Genomic DNA, 16,428 nt, shown 5'->3' on the forward strand with positions numbered 1-16,428 from the left:
TTTACTCTTAGTCTCTTCCCCCAATGTACTGTAAATCTTTAAAAGTCTTTATGTAGTAAATACATTATTCACTAATTGAAATGCTTAAGAAAGTACAGCAACCTGACACTTTCGTGTTACTTTTCAAATTTCACTGGAATATTTATATTTCTAGAACTTCATTTTCTATTTGCCAGAGCTCTTCTGTCCTCAGTGAAGTATTTTAAGTAATTCTGCTTAATTTGAGGAGTTTTTTTTGTAGGATTAACTAGCAGCCTTAATCCGTTTCCAATTCTTAGCAGCTAATGGATCCTTAGGCTCCTGTCTGGGTATGTGCTTGCATTGTTGACAGCCCGCCTGCTCAGTGATTTAGGTTGATTCAGCAGTTTTAGAACTGTTGGTGTAGAAGGGAGTCTTCTAGCAACAGAGCACCATTAAAGAAAAGGAAAGGGCAAGTACTTTTAGGATCTGCTGTGAAGTGTAATGAAAGACTTAGAGAATGTTAGTGAAAGGACTGCTGGGCCATAGCCTGCTTCATATTCATCACATAGTCATGGAAATATCTTTTGAAAAGACTGATATAAAGGCTTGTTCTGCTACTGCTTTGTGAAATGGGAGATTGGAATTAGATGCTTAAATGGAAAATGTTCTCTTGTTGCAGCCTCTTTGAAATGTGCTGCTGGTGGGAGCTGCAGCTTCCTCCTGCTGACTCTGAGCCCCAGGCTTCGGTTGAGATGGTCCTTTCAGAAATGTGGAGCTTAGTCCAAGCCTGGATTTCAGTGGGTAGCACCTGGCATCTGTGGCTAGAAAGTCCTATGAAGTGTAAGTGCTTTATTCTCTCCTTGTCAAGAAACCCTTTTCCTTCCTTCCTTATCTTCCTTCTGTCTGCAGCTCAGCAGAGGGGAAGTACAATGAGCAATGTACTGTAGTGTCTAGGATATCAGGATTTGGTTGCATTTTCTTTATGATTCAGTGACCAAAATAAGATTACTTGTTTTTGGATGTCAACAGTTCTTAAACCCTCTTAGAATTTAAAATAAAGTGATAAGTTATGACCCTTTAATATATAGTACTGGCAGTATCATCCCAAGTAATTTTTCATTGACAGTCTGCTTAGTAGCTGTGATATTTAAGTTTGCCAGGTTTCTTTAGAGATCACTCTTATATTTTATTCTTACTCTGAAAGATAAGTATTTGAAAAGAGAGGCACATTTGACCATTGAGTGAGGCAGCATCAGGATAAATAAGGATGGTTAAAATGAGAGGATGGCTCTTTACTTTGGTTCTCCCTGATACTTTCACACAAAGAGCAATTTGGGAATTTTCTGAAGACCAGTTTCTCATAGAAGCGTCCTGTGAAATTCAGATAGCTGCCATCTGTATTTTAGTTTAGTGAAAAAAAAAAAACAACAAAACCCTGGATAATTACATAATGAGCATTAAAAGATACAAGTTTTATATGTGATTTAGTTGCTTGGAGTTAAGTGCTGTTCTCTTTTTTCCTATTTCAGAAATACTGGTAATATTTTAAAGTCAGCTCATTCCAGAAGATTCCCGTTTTAGGGAAATTTTAAGGTTCTCTTCACTGAAATTTTTCTGAAAAGTCTAAATCTTCGGATTTTAGCTAGGAAATTATTGAGCTGCTTCTCACTGCTAAAACAAAATCTATATTTGAAATAAAACAAAACCAAGGCTCCCATCTGTGCAAGGCATGCAAAGTTCTACAAATGAGGATTCTGAATGAAAAATGTCTCATCCTCTCAGGGCCTTTGTTTTCTTTATCTGTAAAGAACTGATTTGCTTATTCTCTGTTGCCCTTTCTCTTGCTAAATGTTTTGGATTCTGTTCTTAGAGCTGATTCCCAATCCGTAAGTATTTAGCTATGTAGTAGAAGGATGGGCTTTTTATGTTTGGGAAAACAAAGGGGTGTTAGAAACTTAGGAGATTATAATATATTGTCATTTTGCTTCATATTATGATTTAATACATACTTTACCTCTTACGGCCAAAGGATTTTGTGAGATGTAGAGATAGTTACAGTTCTTTACCTTTGAACAGCTCACAGTCTATTGGAAAAATTGAACAAAGGCCCAAGTAATTATAGTACAAAGTTCTACAGTTGAGCTGTTATGGAACCCAAGTAAAAAGATTCCTGCCTCCAGTATTTTCTTGTTATCTCTGTGTTTCAGTAGTTTAAATATGTGTTTTGTGGTTATTTGTGTGTGGGGGCGGTGGGGGACAAGAATGTTCTCTGTTCCCTGGTCTACCATAGTCTTACTTCCAGTGCTGCTGTTCTCAGTGGTGGGGTTTGCATTCTCAGTGGTCATGGGATCACTTGGGATTCTATGGGATTCTTGCTATGGGATTCTTGCTTTACCTTATATCTGACAGGCCTCGTGCAGGATACTTTATTTGCCCTTCCCTCAGCGTTAGGAGACTTAGCATTGTTCTGTAACAGCAATAGGTCTTAACCTGTGCCATGAGGGTGACGGGATTTAATGCCCCCACACAGGTTGAGGATTTTGTTCAGTAAGGGAGAGGATCTTTTTGTGCTTTCTATACGTTTGAGGGTTTCTGTCCAGGAGCATCCAACCAAAGGAGGTTTTCTCTGGTCTTTCGCCCTAACTCCAGTCTTTGTTCTGAATGTTTGGGGGAGGTCTGTGGAGAAGAGCCTGTGGGTGGTTGTGAACTCCCCTTGTGTCTCTGAGTCCCAGAGGTTTTATATTTTCATGCTATCCATAGGCAGCCTTTATCAATTTGTTGATAACTTTAGCAGAATTTTTATTACTTGGTTATGTGGTACCCTGTTTCTTGTCTTCATTTGTCATGTTACAGATGAGCCAGTGCATGCCTCCTGTCTCCTTGGAGGTCTGTTTTTAGATTTCAGCCTGCTTGGTTGCCCTGGGACCTGAGTTTTCTAATGCGTTTTAAGAAGTTATTTTGTGGGAGCCTGAGTGGCTCAGTCTTTAAGCGTCTGACTTCTGCTCAGGTCATGATCCCAGGGTCCTGGGATCGAGTCCCATATCGGGCTCCCTGCTTGGCAGGAAGCCTGCTTCTCCCTCTCCCACTCCCCCTGCTTGTGTTCCCTCTCTCACTGTCTCTCTCTCTGTCAAATGAATAAATAAAATCTTAAAGAAAAAGAAGTTATTTTGTAGTTTATTTGCTTTTGTTTATTACTAACTCAAAAGCAGTGTTTTCTGACTTGCTACATCTTAGATATAGAATTCCTCTCAGGTTTTTAAGATTTTATTTATTTATTGTCAGAGAGGGAGAGCGCAGGAGCACATACACAAGCAGGGGAAGCAGCAGGCAGAGGGAGAAGCAGGTTCCCCACTGAGCAAGGATCCTGATGTGGGACTCTATTCCAGAACCCTGGGATCATGACCTGAGCCAAAGGCAGATGCTTAATTGACGGAGCCACCCAGGTGTACCTCCTCTCAGGTATTTTTGTTCACATGTTTTAAATGCCACAAGATGATATTACTTTATATAGTCAGTATCCATAAAGATTTACTCATGTACTTAATCTTTCCATGACTCTTCATTTCTTCCTATTAACATTCCATCCAGAATTACTTTCCTGTTCCATGAAGAACATCCTTTAGTATTTTCTTCTTTTTGGGTATGTTGGTCATAAGCTGTCTTACTCTCTTTAAAAAATTTTCATTTATTTATTTATTTATTTTAGTTAGCTAGTAAGTAAGCAAAGCAAGCAAACAATCAAATAAGCAAACAAGCAGTAGACCCAACGTGTGACTTGAACTCATGACCCCAGGATCAAGAATCAGATGGTCTACCAGCTGAGTCAGCCAGGCACCCCTTTCTTGATTGTCAGAAATGTCTTAATTTTGTTGCGTTTTGGAAGAGTTTTTTGTTGGTATAAAATAACTGATTGGTAGTTACTTTCTTTCTAAGTAGTACTTTGAAGATAGTAGTACTTTGAAGATACTGGTTCCCATTGTTAATGTTGACAAGCCAGCTATCAGTCTAGTTGTTCTTTTAAAGGTAATATATCTTTTTTTCTTTATTCTTGGTCCTTTAGATTTTCCTCTTTGGCTTTTTTTTTTTTTTAAGATTTATTAATTTATTTGAGAGAGCATGCACAAGTGTGTGTGCACAGTGGTGAGGGTGCAGAGAGAGTCTTAACCAGATTCCACCCTGAGGGCTGAGCCCAAGGCAGGGCCAAGATCTCATGACCAAGAGCCAAAACCAAGAGTTGGACATATAACCAACTGCACCAGCCAAGCACCCCTCCTCTTTGGCTTCTTAACAATGTTGCTTTGATGTGCCTGGGTCTGGTTTTTCAGTCCTTAGGGTTTACAGAGCTTCTTAAGTCTATGGGTTGGTGTCTTTTACCACTTTGGCTATTTCTCAGCCATTATCTGTAGTGCTTCTGCCCCATTTTTTCTTTTCCTTCTAGGATTTCAGTTATACGTATGTTAAAGTTTTTCACTGTTTCCCACATGTCACTCTGATTCTTTCCATTCTTTCACTTCTCCTTTTTCGATTTTGTGCTTTGGTCTTGTTACTTCCTTTTGATCTCTTTCTAACATAGTAATCTATTCTTCAGTTGTCTAATTTGTAGTTTTAGCCCTTCATTTGGTTCTTAATTTCGGTTACTAATTTTTCAGTTTTAGAATTTCAGTTTGATTCTTTTTTATAGATTACATTTCTTTTCTTTCTTTTTTTTTTTTTAAGATTTTATTTATTTGACAGAGAGAGCGAGAGATCACAAGTAGGCAGAGGCAGGCAGAGAGGGGGAGGGGGAAGCAGGCTCCCCACTGAGCAGAGAGCCTGATGCATGGGTAGATCCAAGGACCCTGAGATCATGACCCAGAGCCAAAGGCAGAGGGTTAACCCACTTAGCCACCCAGGTGCCTGTAGATTACGTTTCTTAATGGACGTTCTCCAGTTTGTTTTCTAATTCTTCAAATAAATTAATCACCTACTTAATTTTTTTCCCAACTATGTATTTTGAAAGGTTCATAACTTGAAAAAAACTGTAGGGTGAATACTGATAACCCTTCTCCTCATTTTGACAGTGTTCCATTTGCTTCTCTTTCTCTTTCTGTCCTTCTCTGAGTGTATTTTTTTAACCTTGGAAGTGAAGTGAAGACGTTACAATGCTGTACCCCTGAACACTGACATATCTCTTTTCAGAACAAGGACATTTTTCTAAACTAAAACCATTGCTGCTCTCTAGAAATTTAACTTTGGCATAATGGTATTCTCTAATACACAGCCTATATTCAGATTTCCCAATAGCTTTTACTTTTTAAATTTTTCCTAATCCAGGATCCATTTAAGGAAAATACATTGCTTATAGTTGGTCTTTTTAATTCTTCAGGGTATTTTTGTTTTTCTTTTATAATAGTGACATTAAAAAACAAATCTGGGCCCATTTTGTCTGTTTTAATATGCCCCACTATTTGGGTTTATCTCATCATTTTCTCATGATTTCATTCAGGTAAAACATTTTTTGGAAGAATACTACTTGGTTGATAATTCTTTTTCAGTGAAACATGTCAGGAGTAGTATAAAAATTTGTTCCCTTATTGGTTAAGTTTTGTCACTTGAGTTAAGACATCATAGTTGTTTTAGCCCTTATTCCATTATGTAAGTACATTATTTTCGATTGTCTCTTTTCCCTTTGTTGTTATTTTATCTTGCTTTTGTTTGATAATGGATATATTGTTTATGAAATGTTGAAGGGATAATAAATGATGTTTTCCTACTGACATGATATCTTTTGCTTCTGGCAGGTCTTTAGAATTGGACCAAATCTGTTTAATCCAAGCAGAGATTGAGCAGATTCTAAACTGTTTCTTTCTTTTGTTTGGTGATAAAATATACATAACACAAAATTTACCATTTTAACTATATTATTTATTTATTTTTAAATATTTATTTGAGAGGGAGAGAGCATTTGCACGTGTGCATGGGAAAGGGGTATGGGGGGGAGAGAAACTTTAAGCAGACTCCTCGCTGAGCTCAGAGCCTGATGTGGGGCTTGATCCCCGGACCTTTAAATGACCTGAGTCGAAACCCGGAATCAGTTGCTCAATCAACTGCACCACCCAGGGGCACCCATTTTAACTATTTTAAAGTGTACATTTAGTGACATTAAATATATTCACATTAATGTGCCACCATAACCACAGTCCATCTCCAGACCTTTTCATCTTCTTCAAGTGAAACTCTGTACCCATCAAGCAGTAACTCTCCCAATTATCCTCTCTTTTCACTGTCTGGTAATCAAAATTCTGACTTTGTGTGTATGAATTTAACTCTTGGTACTTCATATTAGTGGAATCATACAGTATTTGACCTTTTGTGTCTGGTATATTTCATTTAGCACAATGTCCTCAAGGTTCATCCATGTTACAGCCTGTAATGGTACTTCCTTCTTAAGGCTGAATAATAATCATTGTATGTGGGGCGCCTGGGTGGCTCAGTGGGTTAAAGCCTCTGCCTTCCGCTCAGGTCATGGTCTTAGGGTCCTGGGATTGAGCCCCGTGTTGGGCTCTCTGCTCAGCAGGGAACCTGCTTCTTCCTCTCTCTCTGCCTGCCTCTCTGCCTACTTGTGATCTCTGTCTATCAAATAAATAAATAAAAATCTCTTAAAAAAAGTCATTGAATGTGTGTACCACATTTTGTTTATTCATCTTTCAGTTAGCATTTGAGTTTTCAACTTTTGGCTCTTTTGAAATATGCTGCTATGAACATTGGTGTATAAATATCTGAGTCCCTACTTTCCGATGTTTTGGTCATATACTCAGAAGCAGAATTGTTGGATCACATGGTAATTTCATTTTTAATTTTTTGAGCAACTGCCATGCTATTTTCCATAGTGACTGTACGATTTTCAATTCTCGTCAGCAGTGCAGTTTTCCAGTTTCTCTGCATCCTCACCAACATACTTTCTGATCTTAATAGTAGCTATCCTAAAGAGAGTGAAGTGCTGTCTCATTGTGGTTTTTGATTCACATTTCCCTAATGATTAATGATGTTGAGCATCTTTTCATGTGTTTATTGCCCATTTGTATATCTTTTTGGAGAAATGTCTATTCTGGCCTTTGCCTGATTTTTAGTTGGGTTGTTTGATGGTTTTTTGTTGTTTAGTTCTTATAAATATTCTGGCATGAATCTCTTAACAGATTTATCATTTGCAAATATTTTTCACATTCTGTGGGTGGCCTTTTCATATTTATCGATGATAAGTAGAAGTTTTGAATTTTGATATAGCCCAGTTTATCTGTTTTTACCTTTGTTGCTTGTGCTTTTGATCAAAGAATCACTTCCAAATCTGATATTCATGAAACTTTTCCCTCATGTTTTCTTCTAAGAGTTTTATAATTTTAGATCTTAAATTTAGTTTGTGATCCTTTTGGGGTTAATTTTTGTATAGGAAGTAAAATAAGGGTCCTATTGTCTTGGTTGAAAATCATTTGACCATATATGTAAGGATTTATTTCTGGATTTCTGGATTCTCTTTTCTATTCTATTGGTCTTGTGTTTCTCTCTATGCTAGTACCACACTTTTTTTTTTTCACACTTTTTTATTGTGGCAAAAAACACATAACGTGAATTTATCTTCTCAACAGTTTCTAGGAGAACAGTATAATATTGTTAACCATGTGTACATTGTTGAGTAATAGATCCCTTGAAAACAACCCGCCCATTCTACATAGCTGAAATTCTGTACTCACTGAAAAACATCCAACTTAACCCTCATCCCAGCCCTGAGTTTGACCACTTTAGGTACTTCATGTAAGTGGAATAATGTAGCATTTGCCTTATTGTGACTGACTGACTGACTTTATTTAACAATGTCCTCAAAAAACCAAACCAAAACAAAACATAATGTCTTCAAGGTTTATCCATTTTATAGTATATAACGTTTATTTTTTAGGACTGAGTAATATTCCATTGTTTTATACACACACACACACACACACACACATACACATAGACACATTTTGTTTATCCATTCATCTGTCAGGTGACATTTGAGTTGTTTTTAACTTTTGACTATTTTTGTGAGTAAAGCTGCAGTGTATATGGGTGTGTAACCTTTTTAAGATTCTGTTTTTAATTCTTTTGGATATATACCCAGAAGTGGAATGCTGGATTGTATGCTAATTCTGTTTCTAGTTTTTTTGAAGAACTTCCATACTGCGTTAGCTAATTGTGCTTTGATTTTACATTTCCGTGATAGCTAGTGATGTTGACCATCTTTTCATAAGCATGTTGGCCATTTTTATGTCCTCTTTAGAGAAATATCTTTTAAAATCCTTTGTCCATTTTAAAATTGGGTTATTTGGGTTTTTGAATTGACTTGTAGGAGTTCTTTATATATTCCAGATGTTAACCCCTTATCAGAAATATGCTTTACAGATAGTTTGTCCCATTCCATAGGTTGCTTTTCCACTGTTGATTATTTCTTTTGCTGTGTAAAAGTTTCAAAGTTTGATATAGTCCCTTTTGTCTATTTTTGCCTTTGTTTTCTGTGCTTTTAGTGTCACATCCATGAATTCACCATCAAGTTCAGTGTTGTGCTGTCACCCCTCCCCACCCCCGGCCCATGTTTTCTTTCGAAAGTTGCAGTTTTCAAGTCTTATATTTAGGTGTTCATGTATTTTGAGTAAATTCTGTACATAGGTCCACCTTTCTTTTGTATAGAAGTATCTAGTTTTCCCAACACTGTTTGAAGAGATTCTCCTATTCCCATTGTGTAGTTTTGGCACCCTTGTCGAGTATCATTTGACTATATTTGTGAGGGTGTATGTCTAGTCTCTCTTACTGTTACATTGGTCTATATATCTGTCTTTGTGGCAGTCCTGTACTGTTTTGATTATTCTGGTTTTGTAATAAATTTTGAAATGGGGAAATGGAAGACCTTCAACTTTGTTCTTTTTGAAGACTGTTTTGGCTATTTGGGGGTCCTTGGGATTCCATATGGATTTTCTTTTTTGTCCTTTTTCTTTGTTTTGTTCTATTTATTATAGAATATGTTCATTATAAAGTATGCTCAGTTATGTTCATTTTATATTGTTTCATTTTATTTTGAGTAGTGAAACACAGGGCTTGAACTCATGACCCTGAGATTAAGACCTGAGCTGAGGTCAAGAGTTGGATGCTTAACTGACTTTGCCACCCAGATGCCCCTCCATATGAATTTTCTTTTTTTTCTTTCCTTTTTTTTGGGAGAGAGAGACTGTGGGGGTAGAGACAGAGGGAGAGAGAGAATTTCAAGCAGACTCCCTGCTAAGTGGGGAGCCTGACATGGAACTTACTCCAAAATGAAATCAAGAGTTGAACACTCAACTGACTGAACCACCCAGGCACCCCCCTCCATATGGATTTCATTGATGGATTTTTTTATGTCTGCAAGAAACGTAATTGGGATTTTGATAGAGCTTGCATTGAGTCTGTAGATCACTTTGCATAGTATTGACAACCATAGTTAGTCTTCCAGTCCTTTAACACAGGATATCTTCTCATTCATAGAGGTCATCTTTAATTTCTTTCAGCATGTTTTATAGTTTAAAAAAAAGATATTATTTATTTGTTTGAGAGAGAGAGCACGTGCGTTAGTGAAAGAGAGCACAGGTGGGGAGGACAGGGTGAGGCAGGGTCCCCATTGAGTAGAGAGCCTGACACGGTCTCTCTCTCTCTCTGTCAAATGAATAAATAAAATCTTAAAGAGAAATCTAAAGGAAAAAGGATGCTTGAAAAATAACTGCTTGCATCCCTATCCCTACTTTTTTTGTTTTATTTTTTAAAGATTTTATTTATTTATTTGTCAGAAAGAGAGAGACCCAGCACAAGTTCAGGTCAGGGGGAGTGTCAGGCAGAGGTAGAAGCAGGGTCCCTGCTGAGCAAGGATCCTGATGTGGGACTCAGTCTCAGGACTCTGGGGTCACAACCCAAGCCAAAGGCAAACTCTTAACTGAGTGAGCCACCCAGGTTTCCCCCCTACCCCTACATTTAACAGTTCAGAGGGAAATGGGCTTTTTGTTTTGTTTTGACTTTTGGTTCTACCCTTCCTTTTTGAGACCTCTATTTTATTTTTATTATTTTTTTAAAGATTTATTTATTTATTTATTCGAGAGAGTGGAGGAGGTGCACACAGAGGGAGAGGGTGAGAGAGAAGCTGAAGGGAACCCAATGTGGGCCTCAATCCCAGGGCTCTGGTATCATGACCTGAGCTGAAGGCAGACTATTTATTTATTTATTTATTTGTCAGAGAGAGAGAGAGAGAGAGAGCACGCACGCATGTGCACAAGCAAAGGGAGAAGCAGGCACCCTGCTGAGCAAGGAGCCCGATGCGGGGATTCAATCCCAGGACTCTGGGATCATGCCCCGAGGGGAAGGCAGACACCCAACTGACTGAGCCACCCAAGTGTCCCTGAAGGCAGACTCTTAACCGACTGAGCCACCCAGGCACACCTCTACATCTCTACTTTTAAGGAGGTGGAAACATTTAAATCAGTAATAAAGATTTTTACTAGTTTCTTCCATTCAGATTAAAGCACAACTTGACACGGTGCAGTCAATGAACTTTTTTACCAGAGTTCTGATCTGGTAGGTTGACAGATTTCACTTGGGAGAAAGACATCCTACAGTTCAGTTTTAACAAGCAGCAATATTGGAGTTTTTGTTTGTTTTGTTCTGTTTTGTTTCTTAAACACTGATTCAGAAAATGGGATGGTGCAAATGTATAATTTATAACTTGGTAAATTACTGTATATGGGTGTCCTCATAGCTACCCACCCAAATCAAGAAATAGAACTTTTCTCAGCATTCCAGAAGTCTTCGTTGCTCTGACATACTGCTTCCCTCTCCCTGAAAGTAACCGCTATCCTTTCATAGTAATCCTTTCTTTGTGTTCCTTTGTAGTTTTTAGTCTTGTTGTTTTGAAAAATACGCCTTTTGAGTGTCTTCTAACCTGTAAGTTCTCTCTCTCTTTCTTTCTCTCTCTCTCTAGATTTTTTAACTGTTGAGGAATCTGGGCCATTTGACCTGTTGATTTACTCTTCATTGTGGATTTTGCCATATGTGTAGTTACGATGCAGCTCTAGTCTCCGAGCTCTGTATATCCTGTAAATTGCCGGCTACATCCAGAGGTTTGATGAGTCAGAAGTTTGATCCTGTCATTGTTCTTTTGTCAGGATGCACATAATATTTGGTTGGTTGTTCTCATGATCCATTGTGAAACAAATTACCTTAGAACTTAGTGACTTAAAAATTGTTTCAGGAGCACCCAACTGTATCAGTCAGTAGAGCACGCAACTCTTGATCTCAGGGTTGTGAGCTCAAGCCCCACATTGGGTGTAAAACCTAATTAAAAAAAAAAAAATCATTTCATTGTATCTCACAATTTTGTAGGTCATAGATTCGAGTGGGCCTCTGTGGCTGATAGTTCTGCTCCATGAAGTTTGGTGGGTGGGCTGGTGTGGAGATTCTAAGATGGCTTCATTTACATGCCTGACACCGATAGACATGGCTGGAAGGCTGGACTTACTTGGACCCCTCTTGCTTTCCATGTAGTCTTAGGTTTCTTTACATTGTCTCTCCAAAGAAAAATCGGAGTTCTTAAATAGTAACTGTCCAAGAATTTGTGGACATGTATTAAGACCAATAAATATTTGAGGGAGACACTTTGATATATCCTGTTTCTTTTTAAAGTTCACCCACTCACTTTATCCCCATCCATGAATATCGCCTGTAGCAGTTATTACTGTGGTGCTGAAATAGTAATTGTCTATTTTTCTCATTTCTTCTTACCTTTATTAATTAAGCATTCTTCTGTAAAAATGACGTCTTACATCTTACAAATAACTTCGCAGTTAGTTATTTGATCATTGTTCACATCAGTCTGGACTTGTGGGCATTTGCTTTATTTTTGAGTTTGTAATCCAGTACTATCGTACAGTCCATTTTCTTACACCAGGTTTTTTATCTTCGTCCATTGAGCTCTTTCAGGTTGCCTTCTATTCCTTTGGGCTTTAGACTGTTTTTTGTTGTTGTTTTAGATACTGCCGTTGCTTAATGTTATCATGTCCAGTTTATTTAGATGGATGTCTAGTATCTCTATATTTTTCTGGTAGACTACTTTTTTAAAAATGCGTTTTCTGGCCTGCTTGCGTTGTAGAGATATTATTCGGTTCATTATTTTCTTTTTCCTCCTATATCTGTATATAGCATTTGGCCTCATTTGCTTATTTTTGTGTGAAATTAGTCTTTTTTGAACTTTAGGAGGCATGGCTAAGAGTAGTATATTCATCTCAAAGAACTTCCTTTTCTGTTGTCTGATAGTATTTACAAATGTGGTTTGATTTCTAAGATTTCCTGGTTTTGTTACGTTCTTCTTTTCTTCCTTTGTCTCTGTTTTACTTATCCTGTATAATATTGATTCTCTTGACAGCATTTTATCCTCAGTTTGGAGTCCTGTCCTTCCACTTCAAGAATTTATAGAAGCTAGACTATACCATCTCCTTAGATTTTATGTAGGCCTCTTCCACTCACCTCTTCTACTCACCTGCTTTCAGATCTGACAACACCTTTTCTATTTTCAGTCCTGAAATTGTCTCTGTGTTCTTCCCATTGAATGCTTTTTGGCTCTTTAGGTGTTCCTCTGCCCTTACATCCATTAGATACCTTGTTGTTTTCCTCTGCTTCTGCTTTTACTGAAGCTAAAACTACACAGGTCTTACAGATGTCACTGGTTTTTTCCCAATCACTTATATTTTGGGGTTCTTAGACATAACTAGATAATACCTGGTTTTGTTGTAAATGCCCATAGTGCTTTAGTTTTGCTCTTTGCTGTGTTTTTATGAGGGCATTTATGGAGATTCCAAGGTTTCATAGAATCTTTTGCTATTATATTTTTTTAAATAGCAGTTAGAGGGGTGCCTGGCTGGCTCAGTTGGTAGAACATGTGACTTGTGATCTCAGGTCATGAGTTCAACCCCACGTTGGGTATAAAGCTTACTTAAAAACAAAAACAAAAAAACTAGATCATAAAATACCAATTTGCACAAAATACATTTTGATGGCATATTAAACTACAGGTGTGCTTGAGTTACTAAATAGCTAAAAACTAATGTGGCTGGAGGATTTTTTTGTGTGACATAATGTTTTAGGTTATTTTCCACCATCTTATCTGATTGAAAGCTAAGTTTTATGTTAATAAACCTCTAATAACCTTCAGGGTCTTTGTTTTCAGTTTACTTTGGGAACTTGTACAGGCCATTTATTCTGCCTGTTTCTCTTTATTGACTCCTGTTTATCTGTGGAAAGATCCCTAATCATTTTGTATTACTCGTGAAGTGCTCTAGCTTCATAAGAAATTGACTGGGTAACTCTTCGTGATCTCCTACTATTGCCTCTGCTCCTGAATTGAGATTGAAATTTTTTTTTTCATTTCATTATTGCCAACCTATTTTAGCCTGTTCCAAGAAGAGGCAGTTTGGTAGAATTGGATTAAAATTAATCAGTTTTAATTTGTTGCCTACTGTGTACTGCACAACTTTGTTCCCAAACTTATCTTTCAAAATAGAACTTTTTTGTAACTGTGACTAGCTGTTAGAGACCAAATCCTATGCTTTCATTCCATTATTATTTCCAGAGATACATTTATTTTCTCCTGTGAAAATGATTTTAGTATTATGTATATAAAGCACTTTGCCAGACAAATACATTAGAAAATGATAGAAGTATATGAAATATTCATTTGGGGTGAGATGGTTTTTCTGCTAAAAGGAACTGAAGATTGAAATGTAGGCCTACTGAGACCTATTTATAGATACATTAAAATGGTTCTCAGATTCAATTCTTAAAGTGAACAAAATCTTATTTATTTTAAGTGGAAAAGAATATCCAACCTATAGATGGGGTTGGAAGTTACACAGTGACGTTTTAGTTTTAGTAGGAGCTTTTGGGACTTTTTCCTTCATATTCTCCACGCCATACAGTTAATGATTCTAATCAGCAAGATTAGATCTGTTGATCTGATTGATAACTTGCAGGTCTTCCTAGAATGAGTCAGAAGGATTCAGTAATACTTTTGTTGAACAGGGCCTTTAAATATATAGTTTGAGGTATTGGCTAAATTAGTGGGTAATTTAGCTTGTCAGGTTTTTAACTTTGGTCTACATATGTCTTTATATATGTTGAGGTGTAACATTAAAATTACTTAGTACAATAGTCTTTAAGACATTTTGTCTGGTTTTCTTTTAGGTTCATGCATGGGAGATTTCAGACCAGTTGTTACAGATCCGACAGGATGTGGAATCATGCTACTTTGCTGCACAGACCATGAAAATGAAGATTCAAACCTCATTTTATGAGCTCCCCACAGACTCTCATGCCTCTTTACGGGACTCATTACTAACCCATATCCAGAACTTGAAAGACTTGTCACCTGTCATTGTAACGCAGGTAAATCCTGTGCTTCTCATCAGGAAAGTTTATAAGGCCATTTGGATTTGTGAAATTAATTTTGATTGACATTGCTAGGTTATGTGAAGTATTGTTAACAACTTTATTATGGACTTACTGCTATATTCTTAAGTGGATAGAAAGTGAAAATCTTCTGTGATAATATTAGAGTTTATTTGATTTCAGACCAATTTAAATACCAGAAGTGGGGGAGGTGAGTATAGATTTTCACAGGCAGGCATATGTGTCCCCCCCCCATTAAAATTGCAGGTGGTAAAAACACTGTATACTGTACTGTTCTGGGTCAGATGTCTGCCTTCTTGCCTTTAAAAAAATCATTTCTGGACCAGTTGGCTAGTTAAAGTCTCATGAATGAAATAGTGCAGCATCTGGCCTTTCCCCCTTTAGACTGGTAAATACATTAAAAAGGAAAACTGGAGGCTTCCTTGAATACATACTCAATGTGTGTTCTCTGCCTGGCATAGAAGTGCCCTTGAAGAGGAAGGAGGCTTTTGCATAAGGCTTCAAGATGAGAAATGGAAAGAGAAGGGAAATGGCATTCCATTACTTGAGGAGTGAATCAAAGGGCTGACTTTGTCAGTAGCTTTGGCCTTTTGGCAAAGTGTAATTTATCTGTCCATGAAGTTCTGTGGTATTGCCAAATAAAAGTAAGTATTGATATATTCTGAGGAAGATCTATAGTCTGTTCTTTCTGATTTCTTTTTGTTGTTTTTGGTTTTGTTTTTCATTTTTAGAGGTTAACTTAAATACTAACAATTTGTAGCTAGCCCAGAAGAGTTTACATTCTATATGTAATTGTGGAGGTGAGGAGAGGTAGGGTGGTTGTCAGTCTTTGTTGTCATATTGTTTGGATAAAGTTCAGTTTCTTTGCTTTCCGGTTAATATTGATGGTGACCCTATTCATGCGTTCTATTCATTTATTTAATCTCTCTTCTTATTCAGCTGGCTTTAGCAATAGCAGACCTTGCCCTACAGATGCCTTCCTGGAAGGGGTGTGTACAAACATTGGTGGAAAAGTAAGTAACTTGTATTAATTATATTCTAGCATTTGGAATTGCTGTTAACCTACAAAGAGAAATTTGTTAGCATTAGCTAGATATTTGGAATATTTCCCCAAACTCTTAACGAAGAATTATTTATTATTAACTTTTGTTAGATAAAAAGAAAATAATTGAAAATTTAAATATTACAGAAGTGTGTTTTGTGGAACATAAAAGACTCTCATAATTTATACACACGTTTTTTGAATTAACTCCAGCAAAGTCTTTCATTGTCTTGTGGATCACTCCCACTAACTGATATGTCAGCAGTTCTATAAAAACATTATCAGAATGGGGCACCTGGGTGGCTCAGTGGGTTAAAGCCTCTGCCTTCAGCTCGGGTCATGATCCCGGGGTCTTGGGATCGAGCCCCACGTCGGGCTCTCTGCTCTGCAGGGAGCCTGCTTCCTCCTCTCTCTGCCTGCCTCTCTGCCTACTTGTGATCTCTGTCTGTCAAATAAATAAATAAAATCTTTAAAAACAAAAAATAAAAAACAAAACATTGTCAGAATGTGTAAGATTATATTAAATTAGAAGTCATTATGAGTAAAAGTTCTTACTAATTGGGATTTGTTTCATATCTGTCAAAGGGACAATATGATTTTTAGATACACAGAGCCTGCTACTTTGAATAAAAGCATTTCCTCATGGTCTTGGCCAGATAATCTTGATATTTGCTTGCATTTTGGCATTTGGTTAGGATATTATTTTTTAACAAAGTGGATGTCCTTTTTACCTCCAACTATAATGTGTTATTAAAGCCTTTATATGGATAGTTTCATGTTTTTTTTAGAAAATTTTCATTAAGAAAATTAACACATGTTCCTTGAAAAAATTCTAATAGTGTGGAAGCTTTCAAAGTAAAAGCCTTTTTCTCTTCGTATTTCTGTATTTCATTAGGTAACCACTATTAATGGTTAACTCTGTAGTCCTCCAGACTTTA

At 37.1% G+C, this 16,428-nt stretch overlaps 1 protein-coding gene across 2 annotated transcripts in view; it reads left to right on the plus strand.

Annotated features, from left to right (window-relative positions):
* The window catches only part of TNPO3 (transportin 3), an 82,871-nt gene that overhangs the window by 11,389 nt on the left and 55,054 nt on the right, over window positions 1–16,428 (plus strand). The window contains exons 2-4 of one of the 2 annotated variants that reach the window (XM_032869528.1): window positions 641–801; window positions 14,224–14,424; window positions 15,388–15,461. In XM_032869528.1, coding sequence (XP_032725419.1) covers window positions 14,302–14,424; window positions 15,388–15,461 — 197 coding nt within the window. In that variant the 5' untranslated portion in view covers window positions 641–801; window positions 14,224–14,301. The remainder of the gene's footprint in view (window positions 1–640; window positions 802–14,223; window positions 14,425–15,387; window positions 15,462–16,428) is intronic. The other variant, XM_032869520.1, reaches the window with a different exon arrangement.

The sequence above is a fragment of the Lontra canadensis genome, unplaced genomic scaffold (assembly GCF_010015895.1).
Source record: "Lontra canadensis isolate GAN:19392208 unplaced genomic scaffold, GSC_riverotter_1.0 scaffold2, whole genome shotgun sequence".
NCBI lineage: Eukaryota > Metazoa > Chordata > Mammalia > Carnivora > Mustelidae > Lontra > Lontra canadensis.